The sequence below is a fragment of the Urocitellus parryii genome, chromosome 11 (assembly GCF_045843805.1).
Source record: "Urocitellus parryii isolate mUroPar1 chromosome 11, mUroPar1.hap1, whole genome shotgun sequence".
Classification (NCBI taxonomy): domain Eukaryota; kingdom Metazoa; phylum Chordata; class Mammalia; order Rodentia; family Sciuridae; genus Urocitellus; species Urocitellus parryii.
In genome coordinates this window covers 91,063,388-91,080,569 of record NC_135541.1, presented here as the reverse complement: position 1 = coordinate 91,080,569, position 17,182 = coordinate 91,063,388, and the positions used below count along the sequence as shown (strand labels likewise).

General features: G+C 41.0%; 1 protein-coding gene across 1 annotated transcript in view; it reads left to right on the top strand.

Annotated features, from left to right (window-relative positions):
* Nucleotides 1-3,991: 3,991 nt before the first annotated feature.
* Nucleotides 3,992-17,182, top strand: part of Vav3 (vav guanine nucleotide exchange factor 3) — a 357,495-nt gene continuing 344,304 nt past the window's right edge. Inside the window, exon 1 of the mRNA XM_077791577.1 lies at nt 3,992-4,195. Coding sequence (XP_077647703.1) covers nt 3,992-4,195 — 204 coding nt within the window. The remainder of the gene's footprint in view (nt 4,196-17,182) is intronic.

Sequence of the window (17,182 nt, the reverse complement as noted above, 5' to 3'; positions counted from 1 at the left end):
GGGGGGGTAAAGCTAATTTGTCCTGCAGTATCACTTTTTTTTTTTCACCCAAAACATTGCTGGTGGCAAGAATAAATGTGGACAACATGTAGAAATGGTAAGTGGAACTTTCTTCTCTCTTGGCATTACTATCATGTGTTTTAAATCCCTGTTCATTGCATTTATTCTTCTACCTGCTCATGTATCTGTCTATATATTCATCCATCAACTCATCTATCCATACACCTATCCTCTACTGGGTGCTAGGCATTGGAGAGATGATGTAGGTTAGGTATACTTCCTGTTACTAGGGACTGCAATGAGGGATAGGGTGGAGGTTCAAGGAGGGTGATGACAATTGCAGTATCAGACATTTAAAGACAATATTATTTTGAAAATAACTTGGTATAATCATTGTGATATGTACAGGATTTTGTGGAAATAGGGCACCAAGGACTTCCCACAAAAGTTTCTTTACATTGGATTTTAATGTTCACCACCTCAGTATGAAGAACATTCTTTTTGGTAATTTGTTTTTACCAACATACAAAGGAAATGTAAATGTTCCACAAATTAAAAGTCCTCCATTGCTGATGGGAATGCATAGAGCCATTTAGCTTTTCCCTGGAAGTCTGACCTCCTTAGTCATCTTTAAAGCCTAATGTGTTTGTATTTCACTGCTGACATTCCACAGTGGACTAATATCTAACCGTGGCTTGAGGGCTGCTACATGTTTAATGTGAGACAGGGTCTGGAAAAGCTAAGGCTCAATTGACTTGGTGAAGTATAACTTGGGAGTCTCATTTCTTTCCACCCCTCTTCTCAATGGGGACAGGAGAAACAACTGCATTTTCATTTATTAGGAAATGGGTTAGTCAGTGAGCCTTTTATTAATCCACCCCCTGCAAAAGATACAGACTGGCAGTCATGATCTTATCCTCTTTTTTAAGCTGCTGCCTTGGAAGTTATTTGTGTCATAAATTACCCCAAGAAAAAAAATTTTTTGTTAGAACCATTTTGAATGAAAATCATTATTGCCATTGTTGTTACTGATATTATTATTATCCAGACTTTAACATGATCAGAAGAGGAAAGAGATCCTGTGATACTAACAGCACCCTGCTCAGTTATAGCTAATCCCCAAGTCTTTATGTACACACTGATTTGGACATAGTTATTAAAGGAAGGATTATTATAGAAATCTCATTCTAGCCCCATCATATCTTAATAGCAGTTCTCTGGGTTTTATTTTTAAGACAATATCAAATTTTCAGAACTTTAAAGCCCAAATTCTTTATGTGTATATGAAATCCAGCTACATTTCATTATAGTTGAAAAAAATTAACCCAGCAGACCAACAGCCTGGATTTCAGTTTGCAATATACAATATTTGTTTTTTCATCTTAAATACTTCAGAAGTTGATTTAGGGTATGCTGTGTACCACCCATGATTTATTTCTCTTGTGATATAAAATCAATAATAAATAAAATAAGGAATTAAGTAAGTTTGGGTTTCTGAATTCCAAGAGGTAGATAAATGTTCTTTTATAATTTGAAAAGTTGAAAGAATGAGAATTAAAAAATTGGCAAGGATTGTGTGCCAATACAGATGTGCCAAGCAATGAATTCATATGACTCTCACATCCTAAAATTCAGTCTTTATGTACATTAGAACTGAAGTATGACTTAGTGAATTCTTTAGTTCCTACCTTTTGATTCTGGTTGAATTTTGAACACAGAAAGGGTTCTAGTATGTGATACTCAACATCTGTTGTTTTTTCTGCAGCTCAGGATGCTACCCATCCCATTTCCCATTCTTATAACTGTGTTGGGCTAAGCAAGATCTGAATAGCACAACCTGCTAAACTTGGGGCCCAGAAAGGCTGAGACACACAGGCAGGAGCAGACTTTTTACATCATGTGGCTCTTATTCAACACTGGCAAATCCCTTCTGATCTTTTCACTACGAGGAAGACAGATCTAGGGACTGGGAGAAAGAAGGACGATATAGCTCATTAGTTTATTCCTTTATTCATTCACTTAACTTATAATCATTTATTGAGTGCTTGTTTTGTGACATCAAGAAGCACCAAGGTTGATTCTGGAAATTTGAAGATGAATAAGTTACTATTCCTGCTTTCAAGGTGCTGCAGTCTAGCAGGGTTTCTAGCTGTTTGTGGCTGGAGATGGAATTCAGGGCCTCATGCATGCGTGCCCTACCAACTGAGATATACCACTATACCTTAGAACATAGTATAGGTTTTGGTGCTGTCTGCAATTTCAGGCATCCACTAGGTGGTCTTCAAAAATATTCCTCCCAGATAAGGGGGAACTATTGTCTTGCTGAAATTATGGTTTCAGAAACCTTGTGCTATTGGTGGAATCTACACTGGACGCAGGAGGAAATTGCTGGGGAAGGATGCATGTAAGGAAAGGAAATCCTCAGGCTGATTTATTGTTTAACACTGTGTACACAGTGTGCTATGCTTGCCTCAGTCAGATGAAAAAGGACATAGTCCCTGTCCTTAACAAGTCACATATTTTAAAAATAACATTTTGACCTGCTTATAAAGTAAATATGATTTAAAATTAAAATTCAAGCTACAGATATCTAATAAAACTAAAAAATGACCTAAGATCTCACCAAACTGGATTTCATATTTTATTACAAATTTCAGAAGAATATATCTTAAAAGAGTAAAGATTCACCAAGGACCTCATTTACACGAAGAGAAAGAGTTCAATGTAACAACATATTGCTAAAAATAATTTATACACATTTTAGTTTTGAGGGGCGCTGGGAGTAAAACAGGCAGGGTTAGTCCCTAAAAGATTTAAGAAGAGCGAGTGCACTGCTTCCGCTGGTGCAAGAGTTCTAGGGAGCATGTTTCAACTTTTACAAATGTTCCCAAAACTTATCCCTACAGGAGCCGCCCAAGCCTGATGCGCTTTGCTCCCCAACCTGGTCGCAAATCACTGACGCATGCGCAGTTTAGTCTCCGTGTCACCGGCCTATTTTTCTCAGGCAGGTTTTTTTTTTCTGCGGTCAGCAAAAGGGCCAGAACTGCTACAGTGACAGTTCCGAGCCTGAGAGAGTAGAGAGAAACCAGCACTAAGTGAAAAACACTTCGTGTTGAGATAGGCTCCGGGTGGAGTCGTTTTTGAAGAGGTCTTCACACACATACTTTAAAAATGCCAAAAGATCTTTACAGGAAACTAACTTGGAGGAACAGTCTGAGGAATTCTCTGTAGAACGGACAGGACAGGAAGGGGCGAGGGGGCGCCGATCTCAAACTTTCAGCGCCGATGCTTTGTGCTTGCTTCATTTCTCTGGGGAGCCCGGCTGCCCCAATTAATCTGACTTTCCTTTGAGACCCCCACTTTGAAAAATTGCATCCATTGTTTAGGATGTCCCAGGAGGAACCCCATCGTATTTCAGGGTTTAACCACATTCTCCAGGAAGCTACTCCAGTAGAAAATCCCTGGATGCCTGGGGTTGTGTAAACTCCGCGAATCGGAGGGTTCGCGGGTGGGCGGGGGCTCTGGGATCCCCTTTGTAGCTACCACCCCCTACTCCGCCTGCCCCTCCCCTACGCCCCGCCCTCGGCTACCGACCCCAAGCCAGGGCGGCTCGAGCGCTCCCACCCGCGCCTCTGGGGACTCGCAGACGGCAGCAGGACCGGCCCGGCGCGCTGGGCATGCTCAGTCGCGGGGCGCCGGGCTCGCGAGTCGGAAGCCTGTGCTCGGTCGCCGCCGCCGAGCCGGCCCGGGCGCAAGAAGAGCGCGCGGGACTCGCTGCAGCAGCGGCCCGGCAGCGGCTGACCGGGTCCCAAACCAGAGTCGAGCTCTGCGTGGCGCCCCTGATCCGCTGGCCGTGGCGCCCGAATCCTAGAACCTGCCCAGGGAAGGGACTGACGGCGGCTGGCGTCGGCGGGGCGCGGAGGAACCGCGGTAGCTGCGGCCGCATCCTCGCAGCCTGCCCCAGCCGGGTTGAATCCGGGAGCCGTCGGACATGGAGCCATGGAAGCAGTGCGCTCAGTGGCTCATCCACTGCAAGGTGCTTCCTGCCAACCACCGGGTGACCTGGGACTCAGCGCAAGTGTTTGACCTGGCGCAGACCCTCCGCGATGGAGTCCTGCTTTGCCAGCTGCTCAACAACCTCCGGGCGCACTCCATCAACCTGAAGGAGATCAACCTGAGGCCGCAGATGTCCCAGGTAAGGAGGCCGGTTGGGCGCCCCCGCCTCCTGCCGGTATCTCCCATTAATCATCTGGCTAATTTCTTTGTGTAAATGCAAACATCTAGGTGCGCTCAGCTTGCCCTGCCTCCCAGCCTTCTGCTTTGGGGACCACTTCAGCTTTTCCTACCTTGGCTGAAAATGGTTTAGCTCTTCAGCTGCATGCTCAAGCTTTGCGTCCAGAGATGGTGCAAGGATTTCGTAAAGGCTTTTTGTGAGGCGGGAAGAAAGAAGTTGTCTTAGGGTGCCCTTCACCTATTGTGCATGTGTGTGTTTGTGTAGGGCAACAAAGAGAATTTGATCCAGCTCTTCTGTAATAACGATGGGAAGGGATGAAACGGGGTGATGGGGTAAATTTGCTTTTAGTTTGTTCTTCTGCTTTGCGTTTTGTTCCCATGCTCTTTTGAAAGAGGAACCATGACATACATGAGGACTCTAGGAAGTGGAGGGCGTTTGGTACCGTTATCTGAACAGGAATGACACTGGTCGAAGGAAGGAAAAGGAGCAGGACGCAGAGGCTGTACCCGAAGGCCCCCTGAGCTGGTGGCCAGCTGGCAAGCTGGATGGTTGTGTTTACAGCTCTGCTGAAGCCATGTGAGAAGGAGTCCAGCCTCACTCAGCAGCGACAGGAAATGAAAAGTTTCACTAAAGATTCCGCTTTCTTTCATTCGGTCCTGTGCTCAGGTGATGTGGTATACATCGGACTCCCATGGCCGAGGCTTGCCTGGAGATGCCTCTTTTAGGGTTTTAAAGAAAATGCAGCCCTGGAAGGCTATGTGCTTTTTACAGGCAGCTCAAAAGTCAGAATGCAGCCGAATAGTGGTTTCTTGGTCCTGTAGGAAAGTTTCTATTCAGAAGGATGATAACACCATTCATAATCTTTGTTTTCAGTTTCTTGTTGTAAAAACCCAGTTTCAACTTAGAAGAGTTTCTTTTATGAAACATTAGTCCCATAGCAACCCAAGTAGTGCCTTTTTAAGAAGGAACATAATTATTAAATCATATAAAGTTTATACGATTTATTAATTATGTATTCAGAGTGCATACACACTCACCTCTGGTTCTCAATGTCATTGTTTTATGAGGGTCCCTGTACTCTTCACATTCTACACCCCTTGCCCATCTGCTTTTAGCCTTGAGCAGTCTCCAAGAAAGAACAGGCAGGTAAGAGGTGGGAGCCATATGTATTTAAATATAAGGTAAACTGTTTTAAACCCACACACAAACCTGCATAGTGATTGCTAACATTGTAGACCCTTTAACAACTGTCCCAACTCTGGATATCCTTTTGAGGAGTTTAGCAGAAATTTGTATTTTGCAGGAAGCTGCAGTCAGTCGGTTAGCTAGTCCCATAGATCCCTGTTTTTCACCTTCCCTGTAGCCTCAGGAAGCAGCATGGGTCAGGATGCTTTGGCCCACCAGCACATAATATGGTACTGTGCACATTTCCTGAAACTTCAGTTTCCTGAAACTTTCAGAGGTTGTACATTAAGTTGTTTTCAATAATCAAGTTTTCTAGACGGTTGAAGATTACCCTTTTAAAACTTTATTTGACTGTTAACAATTGATGAAAATTTTTTTCAAATGTGTTTTGCTCTTTGCCTTTTAGAATGTATTAGATGTAATTTAATCTTTTTGATGACTAAGGATTGTCATTATAAGCATAATTAATGAAAATTGAGCACATACAATTCTCTAAGAGGTCTATTCCCTACTGAGGGTACCACAATGAGCATAGCAGGTACTTGCCCTAAAGGGATTATTACACTCCTATCAGACAAACCACCAGGTTATAAAGAGGTAAGTGGGACAACTAAATGTCTTCCTTAGGCTGTTTGCTTTGAGTTCATAAGATTGCCTAACCCTGAGCTTTTGGGTTCCAAATCAAGTCCAGTTCTCAAACCTGAATCTGGTAAGGCTAGTATCTGAATACAGTGGTGCCTGTTTTTGCTTCCTTGTTGATTCTTTACCACATTGTAGAGAGATAAGGTTCTGAATGGCTGAGAAGCAAGACAGATGAATTTGAATTACATAGGTCATCATTAAATCCTTATATGAGACTTATTAAATGGCTTCATGAAACACGTTGACATATTTAATATGCCTTAGTGCTCAGACATAACTGTGTACGTAATGTTCACTTTTAGGAGTAATAGGTTCCAATTACAATTTTAAAAGAATCACAAAGGTTTATAGTTCCTTTGGACTGACATCTATAAATATTCCTGCCTCATACATTTTTCTTGGGAAAAGATCTGAGGTTCCCACTACATCAGCTGTGTGCATTGTGTATGATGAATAATCTGTTAACCTAGTACATTCCAGACATTCAAGCCAACAGTTTCTTCTTTGGAATTTAGAGGTCATTACCACTACTTATCTCTTCACTATGTTAGAGTCAATCTGAGTTAGTCTACCTGAGCTAGGTTCTATTGAAGATATTAATTTTATATAGACTATTTTCTTAAGCATATGATTTTCTAAGACAGGAAATAACTGGAAGCTCTTACTTTAGAGTTTTATGACATTTTGAAACTGCTATGAGCAGATGCTGACAAAGGAAACTTTAATTTATTGATGTTTTACTTATTGCCTGTTTTTAGTTTTTCCCAAAGAGGCTATAAAGTGACTAGTTTCGTTTAATAATAAAGGTGTTTATTCCAGTAAGTGGGATTTTTTTTTCATTTTTTCAGCATTCTGCCTTGTTTGCATTTAAAAAATAAATTGCCATGCAAACAATGATTGCTCAGTTATAAGTGATTCTTGAAGTTTTTGTAAGTACTCCAGTCTTCTTCAAAACAGAAGCATAACGGGGATCCCACTCTCTTGCTGTTCTTCCTGGCTGTGGACAGCAGTTCTTCTTGGTCTTGCCATCTTGGTTAGACAGTGATCTTCTCTGGTTCAGAAACAAGTACTTTTTAATATTGATTTAGTTTTTGTTTTTATTTATAATGGATAAAAGAGATACATATCACTTTTAGTTTCACTTTAATATGTTCCTTTTATTATAAAGATTAAAATTAAGTAAAATCCAACTGGACATTGAAAATTATATATATATATATAAAATACAGATCTTTTTCATCCAAAACAACACTCTAGATAGGACATAAAGCACACCAATGATTCTGGAGAAGACGCGCCTACTGGTGTTGACTGTATTGGGGTGCCTTGTGAAAGGGCGGGGGTTATTGGCTTGATGTCATTTTTAGTGGCTAAGAAGGTCTCAATGAACACCTAAAACCAACCATAGCTCTGTCATTAATGGAATGATTTTAGTCTTATTTTGAGATTTAAAGTTTTCCTTTATATTATATCTTAGAGTGGTAGTACTGCATTTGATGAGTTTACTGACCACTGTGTACAGTATGTTAACTTTGAATTGTCCTAAAATGAATTATTCAGACTTTAAGGATTTCTTCAACAAACACTTGCTTATTCCTACTGTGTGCTAGGCATTAAGATACTGGTTTGGAACAGTAAACAAACTTGACAAAGTCCCTGCCCTGAAGGGATTTACATGTTAGTGGAGGAGATGGACCATAAAAAATAAATGACCATATAATGTATAATGAGGACGTTTGAAGCTAGGTGAAGGAACAGAGAGAAATATGACGTGATTTTGTCAAAGGTGGTTTATGTGATCTGTGGAAGACAGCCAAGAAAGCCCTCTTTGCTGTGGTTTCAGCTGGGCAGGGACCTAAAGGGAGTGAGGGAATGCAGGGATGTGGATGCTTTAAAAAAATATTCCTAGAGGGGTATGAAATGCGAAAGACCTGAGGTAGTTAACTGCAGGCACAGTGGAGGACCAGCAAGGCAAGGGAGGCTGGGGAGAATGAGTGTGGCTAAGAGTAGTAGGGAAGAGGTCAAGAGAAAATGTGAGCCCAATTTTTAGGGCTTAGGGGCCTTATAAGGACTTTGGCTTTCACTTTGAGTGAAATGGGAAGCCAACTGAAGGTTTGAGCAAAGGCATGTTGTGACTTCAGTAACTTTTTCAACAGAGTCACTCTGGCTGCCATATGATGAGTAGCCTGTGGAGCAGCAAGGATAGAGGCAGTTGGGAGAGTTCTACCATTTAGACAAGAGATGTGGTTTCTCTGACCAGAGCAATAGCAGCAGCAGCAGCAGCAGCAGCAGCAGCAATGGGCATGAAATAGAAGAGCTCTGGATGTATTTTGAAGGTACAGCCAAGGATCTATTGATGAACTCAGATGAGTGTTATGAGAAGAGAGGAATCAAAAATGACTTTAGTACTGTAATCCCAGTGGCTCGGGAAGCTGAGGCAGGAGGATCTCAAGTTCTAGACTAGCCTCAACAACTTAGGCCCTGAGCAACTTAGCAAGACCCTATCTCAAAAAATAAAAAGGGCTGGGGATATGACTCCATGGTCAAGCACCCCTGTGTTAAATCCCCAGTACCACCTGCACCACTCCCTCCAAAGTATGGCTCCAGGAGCTTTGACCCAAGCTATTGGAATGAAAATAGCTTTGAGGGTTTGTGTAGGAGGAAAGGAGTAGGAGCTGGAGCTAGTTATGTTTGAAATGCCCATAGACATCTGGATGGAGATGCTGAGCAGGCAATTGAAGAAGTCTGAGATATAAATTGGGAGTCATCAAGGTGTAGATGGTGCTTAAAATCATGAGATTGGATGGTATCATCTGGGAGTAGTGGAGAAAGAAGAGAAAAAGTTGGGTTAAGACCTTGGATTACATAGAAGGGAGAGACCAAAACAAACAAACAAAACCTCCCACCATTATCCAAAAAGAATGTCATCCCATAATCTTTTTGCCATTTGTTAGGTTATTCTTGGAATTTTCCAACATAATTTTAAACTCAACTCCTGTCAGGGTCTTCTCAGGTAAAGTATCATGGCACCATAAAGCATCCTGAGCACTTGTTCTATTGGTGTAGTTTGTGGCTGAAGCTGAATTGCTGCGACTTTGTTGATGAGGTACAGTCCCTCAGCTGCCAAGACTAGGAAAACAGAGCTTTGTTTTTTAAAGATTGAGAATATTGTGTTTTTGTCCTGTGAATGGGTTTATTCAATAGATTCTATACCTTTCCTAATTTTCAAATACAATGGATCCTTTTATTATTTTTTATAAACTCTGTGCAGTCTGTTACTGATCGTTCCCTTCTTCCCAAAGCTCCGTCTCCCCTTTACTCTCACCGCTCTGTACGCTTCAGTTCTCTCCTGTCTCTTATTCATTCTCAGCTTCCTTTGGCAGCTTCTCTGTCTAAACTTTCCTTAAACAGGTTAAAGTTTTCTCTTTAGTTGTCTTTTCCTTTCATATTCTCTTCCCCGGATCATCTCATGACATCCATGGTCTGATTCTATCAGGACAGCACCAAATTCACACTGAAGGTCTAGGTCTGTATTTTTTTTTATGCCCCTTGCCTCCATTGTTGTAGTCACTTTAGGGGTGGAGTCTGCTCACTGGAGAAAATTCACTCACAGCAGAGTTGGAATGGATTGGACAGAGAAGAAGTAAGCATTAGTAAAACTATGGCTGAAGTCTAGTCACGAGAGGAGGGGACCGGTGGGGGGGGCGGTACACAAAAGATTAGAGAAGAGTTGGAATGGATAGGACTTGGGGACCTGTTCCTGTAGAGAGTGGACCATATCTAGGCTGAGCCCCAGATTTCATGCTTGTGTGACTGATGGAGGAGGGGCAGATGCAGAGGGAAAAGGAGCAAGTTCAGCTGGAGACCTTGGGCTTGAAGTTACTACTAGTTACCCTCCAGCTTCTCAGATTCAAGCTTCCCACTCTGTCACTACCCCTTTCTTTCTGGCTTATTCTACTAATACCTAATGTCCACCAATCTTTTGAACTCATTGCTTCTACCACCTCTTCACTGCCTTCATGGCTTCATTTCCTTCCTACTTAGCTTAAATACCATAGCTATTATAATTACTTCCTTGGCTTCTTTTATTTATCTTTCTCATTTGGGTAAACACAATTCTGGTCAAATCCAACTTACTACTTATTTCCCGCCTACAGCTGAGATGAGGGAGGAAAACCCATGCCACATTGATTCCTCTCACTTTAAATTTATGACTCCTGACTTCAAGTGGGCACCATATACTACCCAGTCATCTCATTATATTTCTCAAAGTAGGGTCCAAGGACTCCTGGAAATTCCCAGGATGCTTTTAGGGCTTCTATAAGGCAAATCCTCTTTATAATATTCAGACCTTATTTGCCTGTGAATTCTAACTTTCTAAAAAAGTGCATGGTAGAGATTTCCAGAAGCTATGTGGTATTGCTGATGTCCTTACTGTGGCTAGTGGTGGAATACTTGCTTGAGATTTCTTTACAGATTTCGTAGTTTAGAATTCTAGTGTTACACATTGATAGATATGAGCCCCCCAAACAAAAGCTGCTGAGAGTTCTCAATAATCACTTTTCTTAAGAGTATAGAGGGGTCCCGGCACCAAAAAGTTTGAGAACCTTTCTAGATCGTTTATATTTTGTCTCTCCTGCATGACTGTTTAGTACCTTTTCTTCTTTCATCTGACCCCCACTCTTTTTCTGAACTGATGACCTTGCTTCCTAATCCACTGAGAAAATAGATAAAATCAGAAAGAGTCTCCTCTAGCTACCACCCTCCTATATCTGGGTCCATAAATGGTGCTTCCTCTCCTGTAACATGAGTGAATGAACAGTGTTCCTGGCAGAGGCCAGTTTCTCCTTTACTTTTCTCCCCATTCTCCCCTGATTCGTCACTTCTCTTCTGGATCTTTTCCATTTCCAGGTGCTATCATCTCCCTCATTTGATTGAGTGCATGTTTTCAAAGTAGGACCACAAAGACTTGCTAATGAACGTTGGGTGTGATGGAGAGTGACTCAAGGTTTGACCTGAACTACGGGGGCAGGTGGTCAGTCAACTTCCTTAAAACTGTTGGTTCCTCATGGACCACAGATACAATCCACAGTCCTTAGAAAGCATACAGAGGCTGATGGTCTGGTGCTGCATCATCTCTCCAAGCTCCCTCCATTCTGCATTCCTGACCTCTTCATGGTTTCTTGAATGAGCTGCCATGTTAAATGACTTGGTGTAAATGCATGTTCCTATTCCTTTCTTTTTGACATATCTTCCTCATTTGTCTGAAAATTCAGTTCCAGAGTCACCTTTGCAGTGGGTCTCCCCTGGCTGCTTCTCAGAGGCAGCAGATCCCATGCCGCTGTTGTGGTGCACATAGTGCAAGGAATGTTGTACTCCACCCATCTTGCAATTTTTTTTTTTCTTATTTGCTTTCCTCTAGGCTATGACTTGCTTGAGGCCATCGTAGGTAATTTACTGTTGTACACCTCTGGAAGTTGACACAGGAGTCGTACATAATAGTCATTCATAATAGTCATTCATAAATAGGCATAAATTCATCAGTGAGTTGAAAATGACTCCTCATTTACTAGCTTTTCAAATATATCTATATAAATTTTAAAAAATAACATACCCAACACTAGCCATTTCATTAAAACCCCAAAATACCTGACCATTAAATGCCATTACTAATTATAGTAGAGGACATTATTCCTCCACTTACCAATAGAGTGACTTTGAGATAGTGGATGATCCTGTCTGTTTTTCAGCTTTCTCATCTGTAAAATAGATGTACTCAAAGAGTCTACCTTGTAGGGTTATCGTGAGGACCAGATAAATTAATTAACTCCCTGATTGGCATGTAAGTGCATGAGAGACACTGTTTTTATTATAACTATTGTTAGCACTTCTGCACACCTCCTGTGCATTATCTCATTGAATTGCCACAACACCATGGGGCAGGAACTGTTATTTATCCCCAAGTGATAGACACTCTCTGGGGCCAAGAGGGGTTTAGTAACTTGCAAAGTTCATGATAGAGCTAAAATTAGAATTAGAGTATTTAAGGTGAACTGAATTCCTCTCAGCAAAACTACTGGCACATCTGAAGGTGACCTGCCATGGAATTTTCTTTAATTCTGTTGTTGTATTGTTTTTTTCCAGTGTTCCTTGGAGAAATGGTCTCTAATGAGCCTCCTGGCTATTATTAATAGTGCTCCATACTAGTCAGATATTGAGTCAATAATGTTGGTTTAGAATGCTGAATATACCACCTGAATGATTTTATACACGTTTATCTCACTACTTAGAAAAATGGGAATAAGACCTTTGGTAGGATATGATGGGAGAAGGAAATACAATCAGATAGAAAAACTAAGGACAGTTGATGAGAGAAAAAGAGAAAGTGAATATAGCTGGTCCCTTTTGACCTTTAAATATTGTCTTTTGACAGTTGGCCTTGGGCATGTGGTTTCACTCTGTTCTTTTTTTTTTTTTTTTTGCATCTTCTATTTTTTTTTTTTTATTGGTCGTTCATAACATTACATAGTTCTTAATACATCATATTACACGGTTTGATTCACGTGGATTATGAACTCCCCATTTTACCCCGTATACAAATTGCTGTATCACATCAGTTTCCCTTCCATTGATTGACATATTGCCTTTCTAGTGTCTGATGTATTCTGATGTCTGTCCTATTCTCTACTATCCCCCTTCCCCTCCCCTCCCCTCCCCTCCCCTTCCCTTTTCTCTCTCTACCCCTTCTACTGTAAATCATTTCTTCCATTTGTATTATCTTGTCTTACCCCTCCTTTCCTCTTGTATGACATTTTGTATATCCCTGAGGATCGCCTTCCATTTCCATGCAATTTCCCTTCTCACTCCCTTTCCCTCCCACCTCTCATCCCTGTTTAATGTAAATCTTCTTCTCAAGCTCTTCGTCCCTACCCTGTCCTTGTTTACTCCCCTTATATCAAAGGAGTCATTTGGTATTTGTTTTTTAAAGATTGACTAGCTTCACTTAGCATAATCTGCTCTAATGCCATCCATTTCCCTCCAAATTCTATGATTTTGTCATTTTTTAATGCAGAGTAATACTCCATAGTATATAAATGCCACATTTTTTTTATCCATTCATCTATTGAAGGGCATCTAGGCTGGTTCCACAGTCTTGCTATCGTGAATTGAGCTGCTATGAACATCGATGTAGCAGTGTCCCTGTAGCATGCTCTTGTTAGGGCTTTAGGGAATAGACCGAGAAGGGGAATAGCTGGGTCGAATGGTGGTTCCATTCCCAGCTTTCCGAGAAATCTCCATACTGCTTTCCAAATTGGCTGCACCAATTTGCAGTCCCACCAGCAATGAACAAGAGTGCCCTTTTCCGAGCATCCTCTCCAGCACTTATTGTTGTTTGACTTCCTAATGGCTGCCAGTCTTACTGGAGTGAGATGGTATCTTAGGGTAGTTTTGATTTGCATTTCTCTGACTGCTAGCGATGGTGTGCATTTTTTCATGTACGTGTTGATTGATTGTATGTCCTCCTCTGAGAAGTGTCTGTTCAGGTCCTTGGCCCATTTATTGATTGGGTTATTTGTTATCTTATTGTCTAATTTTTTGAGTTCTTTGTATATTCTGGTTATTAGGGCTCTATCTGAAGTGTGTGGAGTAAAGATTTGTTCCCAGGATGTAGGCTCCCTGTTTATCTCTCTTATTGTTTCTTTTGCTGAGAAAAAACTTTTTAGTTTGAGTAAGTCCCATTTGTTGATTCTAGTTGTTAACTCTAGCGCTATGGGTGTCCTATTGAGGAATTTGGAGCCCAATCCCACAGCGTGTAGATCATAACCAACTTTTTCTTCTATCAGATGCCATGTCTCTGATTTAATATCAAGCTCCTTGATCCATTTTGAGTTCACTTTTGTGCACGGCGAGAGATAGGGATTCAGATTCATTTTGGTGCAAATGGATTTCCAGTTTTCCCAGCACCATTTGTTGAAGATGCTATCCTTCCTCCTTGCATGCTTTTAGCCCCTTTATCAAAAATAAGATAGTTGTAGTTTTGTGGATTGGTTACTGTGTCCTCTATTCTGTACCATTGGTCCACCCGCCTGTTTTGGTACCAGTACCATGCTGTTTTTGTTACTATTGCTCTGTAGTATAGTTTGAAGTCTGGTATCGCTATACCGCCTGATTCACACTTCCTGCTTAGTATTGTTTTTGCTATTCTGGGTCTTTTATTATTCCATATGAATTTCATGATTCTTTTATGGATTTCTATAAGATATGCTGTTGGGATTTTGATTGGCATTGCATTGAACTTATATAGGACTTTTGGTAATATCGCCATTTTGATGATGTTAGTTCTGCCTATCCATGAGCAGGGTATATTTTTCCATCTTCTAAGGTCTTCTTCTATGTCTTTCTTTAGGGTTCTGTAATTTTCATTGTATAAATCTTTCACCTCTTTTGTTAGGTTGATTCCCAAGTATTTTATTTTTTGGGGGGATATTGTGAATGGAGTAGTTGTCCTCATTTCCATTTCAGAGGATTTGTCGCTCATATACAGGAATGCCTTTGATTTATGCGTGTTGATCTTATATCCTGCCACTTTGCTGAATTCATTTATTAGCTCTAATAGCTTCTTTGTAGACCCTTTTGGGTCTGCTAGGTATAGAATCATATCATCTGCAAATAGTGATAATTTAAGTTCTTCTTTTCCTATTTTTATGCCTTTAATTTCTTTCGTCTGCCTAATTGCTCTGGCCAGTGTTTCGAGGACTATGTTGAACAGAAGTGGCGAGAGAGGGCATCCCTGTCTTGTACCAGATCTTAGAGGGAATGCCTTCAATTTTTCTCCATTCAGAATGATGCTGGCCTTTCACTCTGTTCTTGTTTCAGGAGTGTCTACATTTCCCTGGGAAGCAGTGACACTGTTGTTTTAAATGCTATGCTTTGAAATGGTTCTGTCTCTCTTTCTCTGCATTTTAACTATCCTTGCCAATGTATAGAAACCCACAATTAGCTATTATTTGGAATCTTATCACACCCCCTCCACACCTCATCAGCAGAGATCCTTCATGTTGTTAAGACCAACCATAAGTTTACATTATGCATTTATCCAGTCTTGGGCATTTAGTGTACAATATCATAAACAGCAAAGGTAGTTACTTTTGATCTCCATGGAAAATTATTTTAGAATTATATTTTGTGCTGCTGTCTGAATGTGCTTTCAAAATATGTTTTGCAAGGGTTGCAGCTAGCCTGTAAGCTGCTTACATAACAGGAAGCCAGCAGCATATGCTACTCACATGGGAGTTCTCTAAAAGGTCAATTAATATGGAATATTTAATGATATACTTGATACTCACCTTCCATGATTTTCAAAGTGCTTGTCTTAAAATAGATCTGCAACAGCTGGTCTGACTAAACAAGCATCATGTCCCTTTCTGCCTTTTCCTGGGATCATCAAGGCAGTATGGTTCGATGAAAAGGCTTCATTCAGGTCAAGAATCAGGAGAACTAGGTCCTAGTCCCAGCAGGCTGTGTGACCTCATGATATTTGCTTCTCTTTGCCTCTGCCTTCTACACTTAGAACAATAGTAGCAGATACATGTATAGTCTCATTTGGAAGTTTTATGGTTTCATGAAGATTGGGTGGAGTCCCAGTCCTGACACTTAATGATATGAGGACCCTGGGAAAGTTACTTTATTTGTTGAATCTCAGTTTCCTCATCTGATGGACAAAAAAAAAATAGTGAAACCTAACTTTTTAGAATTTTGGCAAGAATTAAATAATATATTTCAATGCCTAGTGCACAGTAGGTACCGAGTATGATTATTTCCTTCCACCTCTGCCTTCCATTCCCCAGCCTCAAAAGCCTGTGAGGCAGGAAGAAGATCTTATCACCACTCTACAGAGGAGGAAATTTAGAGGCATAATGGCTAAAGGGCTTTTCTCAAGGTCACACAGACAGGAAGTGGTGAAGACAGGACTTGAATCCAACTGTCCTAATTCCAAATTCAGCAAAAATTTCCTGTTCCTGCTGCCAAACACAGTGGCTATACAGTGAATTGCATGAGGAAATGACTGGGAAAGTGCAAAAAGCCAGGCATGTTCTGTAAATGCAAAATGACACTGTATTATTTTGCACTGAAAATATATTTAAAATAATGGTACCTGGTTTCGTTTGTTTTATAGTCTAATTAGTTTACAGATTATTTGCTTTTTGCAATTAGCTTCTGGATTATCTGCTTTCTGTGTGTCTCTGCTTTCATGCATGTGAGTTGATTAACTAAATCATTAGGTTGCCTGCTAACTATTAGGCTTTGTAGTAGATGTCAAAGACTCAAAGGAAAATAAAACTCAGTCCCTGACCCTTTGTCACATGCATTCTATGCAGCATGAATTTTGCTGCAGAGTTGCCCGTATGTCACAGGGGTACAGAAAGGAAGCTATTTGAATTAGAGTGAATGGGCAACAAGTATTTGGTAGATGGATAAATGCCCTTCTGGATTTTGTTGATGTGAAAGGTGTGATACCAATTCAAAATGGATTTTTTCATGTGTATGCATGGCTCAAATAATTTCTCTCCTTTCTGTCAGGATTTGTTTAGAATCTCCAATGTATAAGGCACCAAAGGTATAAAGACAAATCACATGAAACTTCTGCTTTTGGGAGGCTGGAAGAAAATAGACTTGACCTTCAGGTCCGGCTTTGACAGGAATGCAGAAAGGAAGTAAGTCACTGGGTGCTGCAAGGCTGGTGCAAAAGCACATGCAGCTGGGGTGGAGTGGGGGAGATATGAGACCAGGAAGAGGACAGACCATGAGTGGTTACTAGAGAGGAAGAAGTTTTGAGAAATACAAGTGGGTGGGGAAGGGAGTACGTGAGACTAGGAATGTGCAGACAGCAGACCTTAGTGATGTTCCCAATTAGACAGTTACTCTCAGCAATGATGAAATATCCTTAATAGCATCAGTACTGGAATTTGGCTGTACCATTTGCATTTGGCATTGGAGACATTTGAGTATATCTTTTTTTTTTGGGGGGGGGTAGTTACTTGGGATTGAACTCAGGGTCACTCAACTACTGAGCCACATCCCCAACCCTATTTTTGTATTTCATTTAGAGACAGGGTCTGA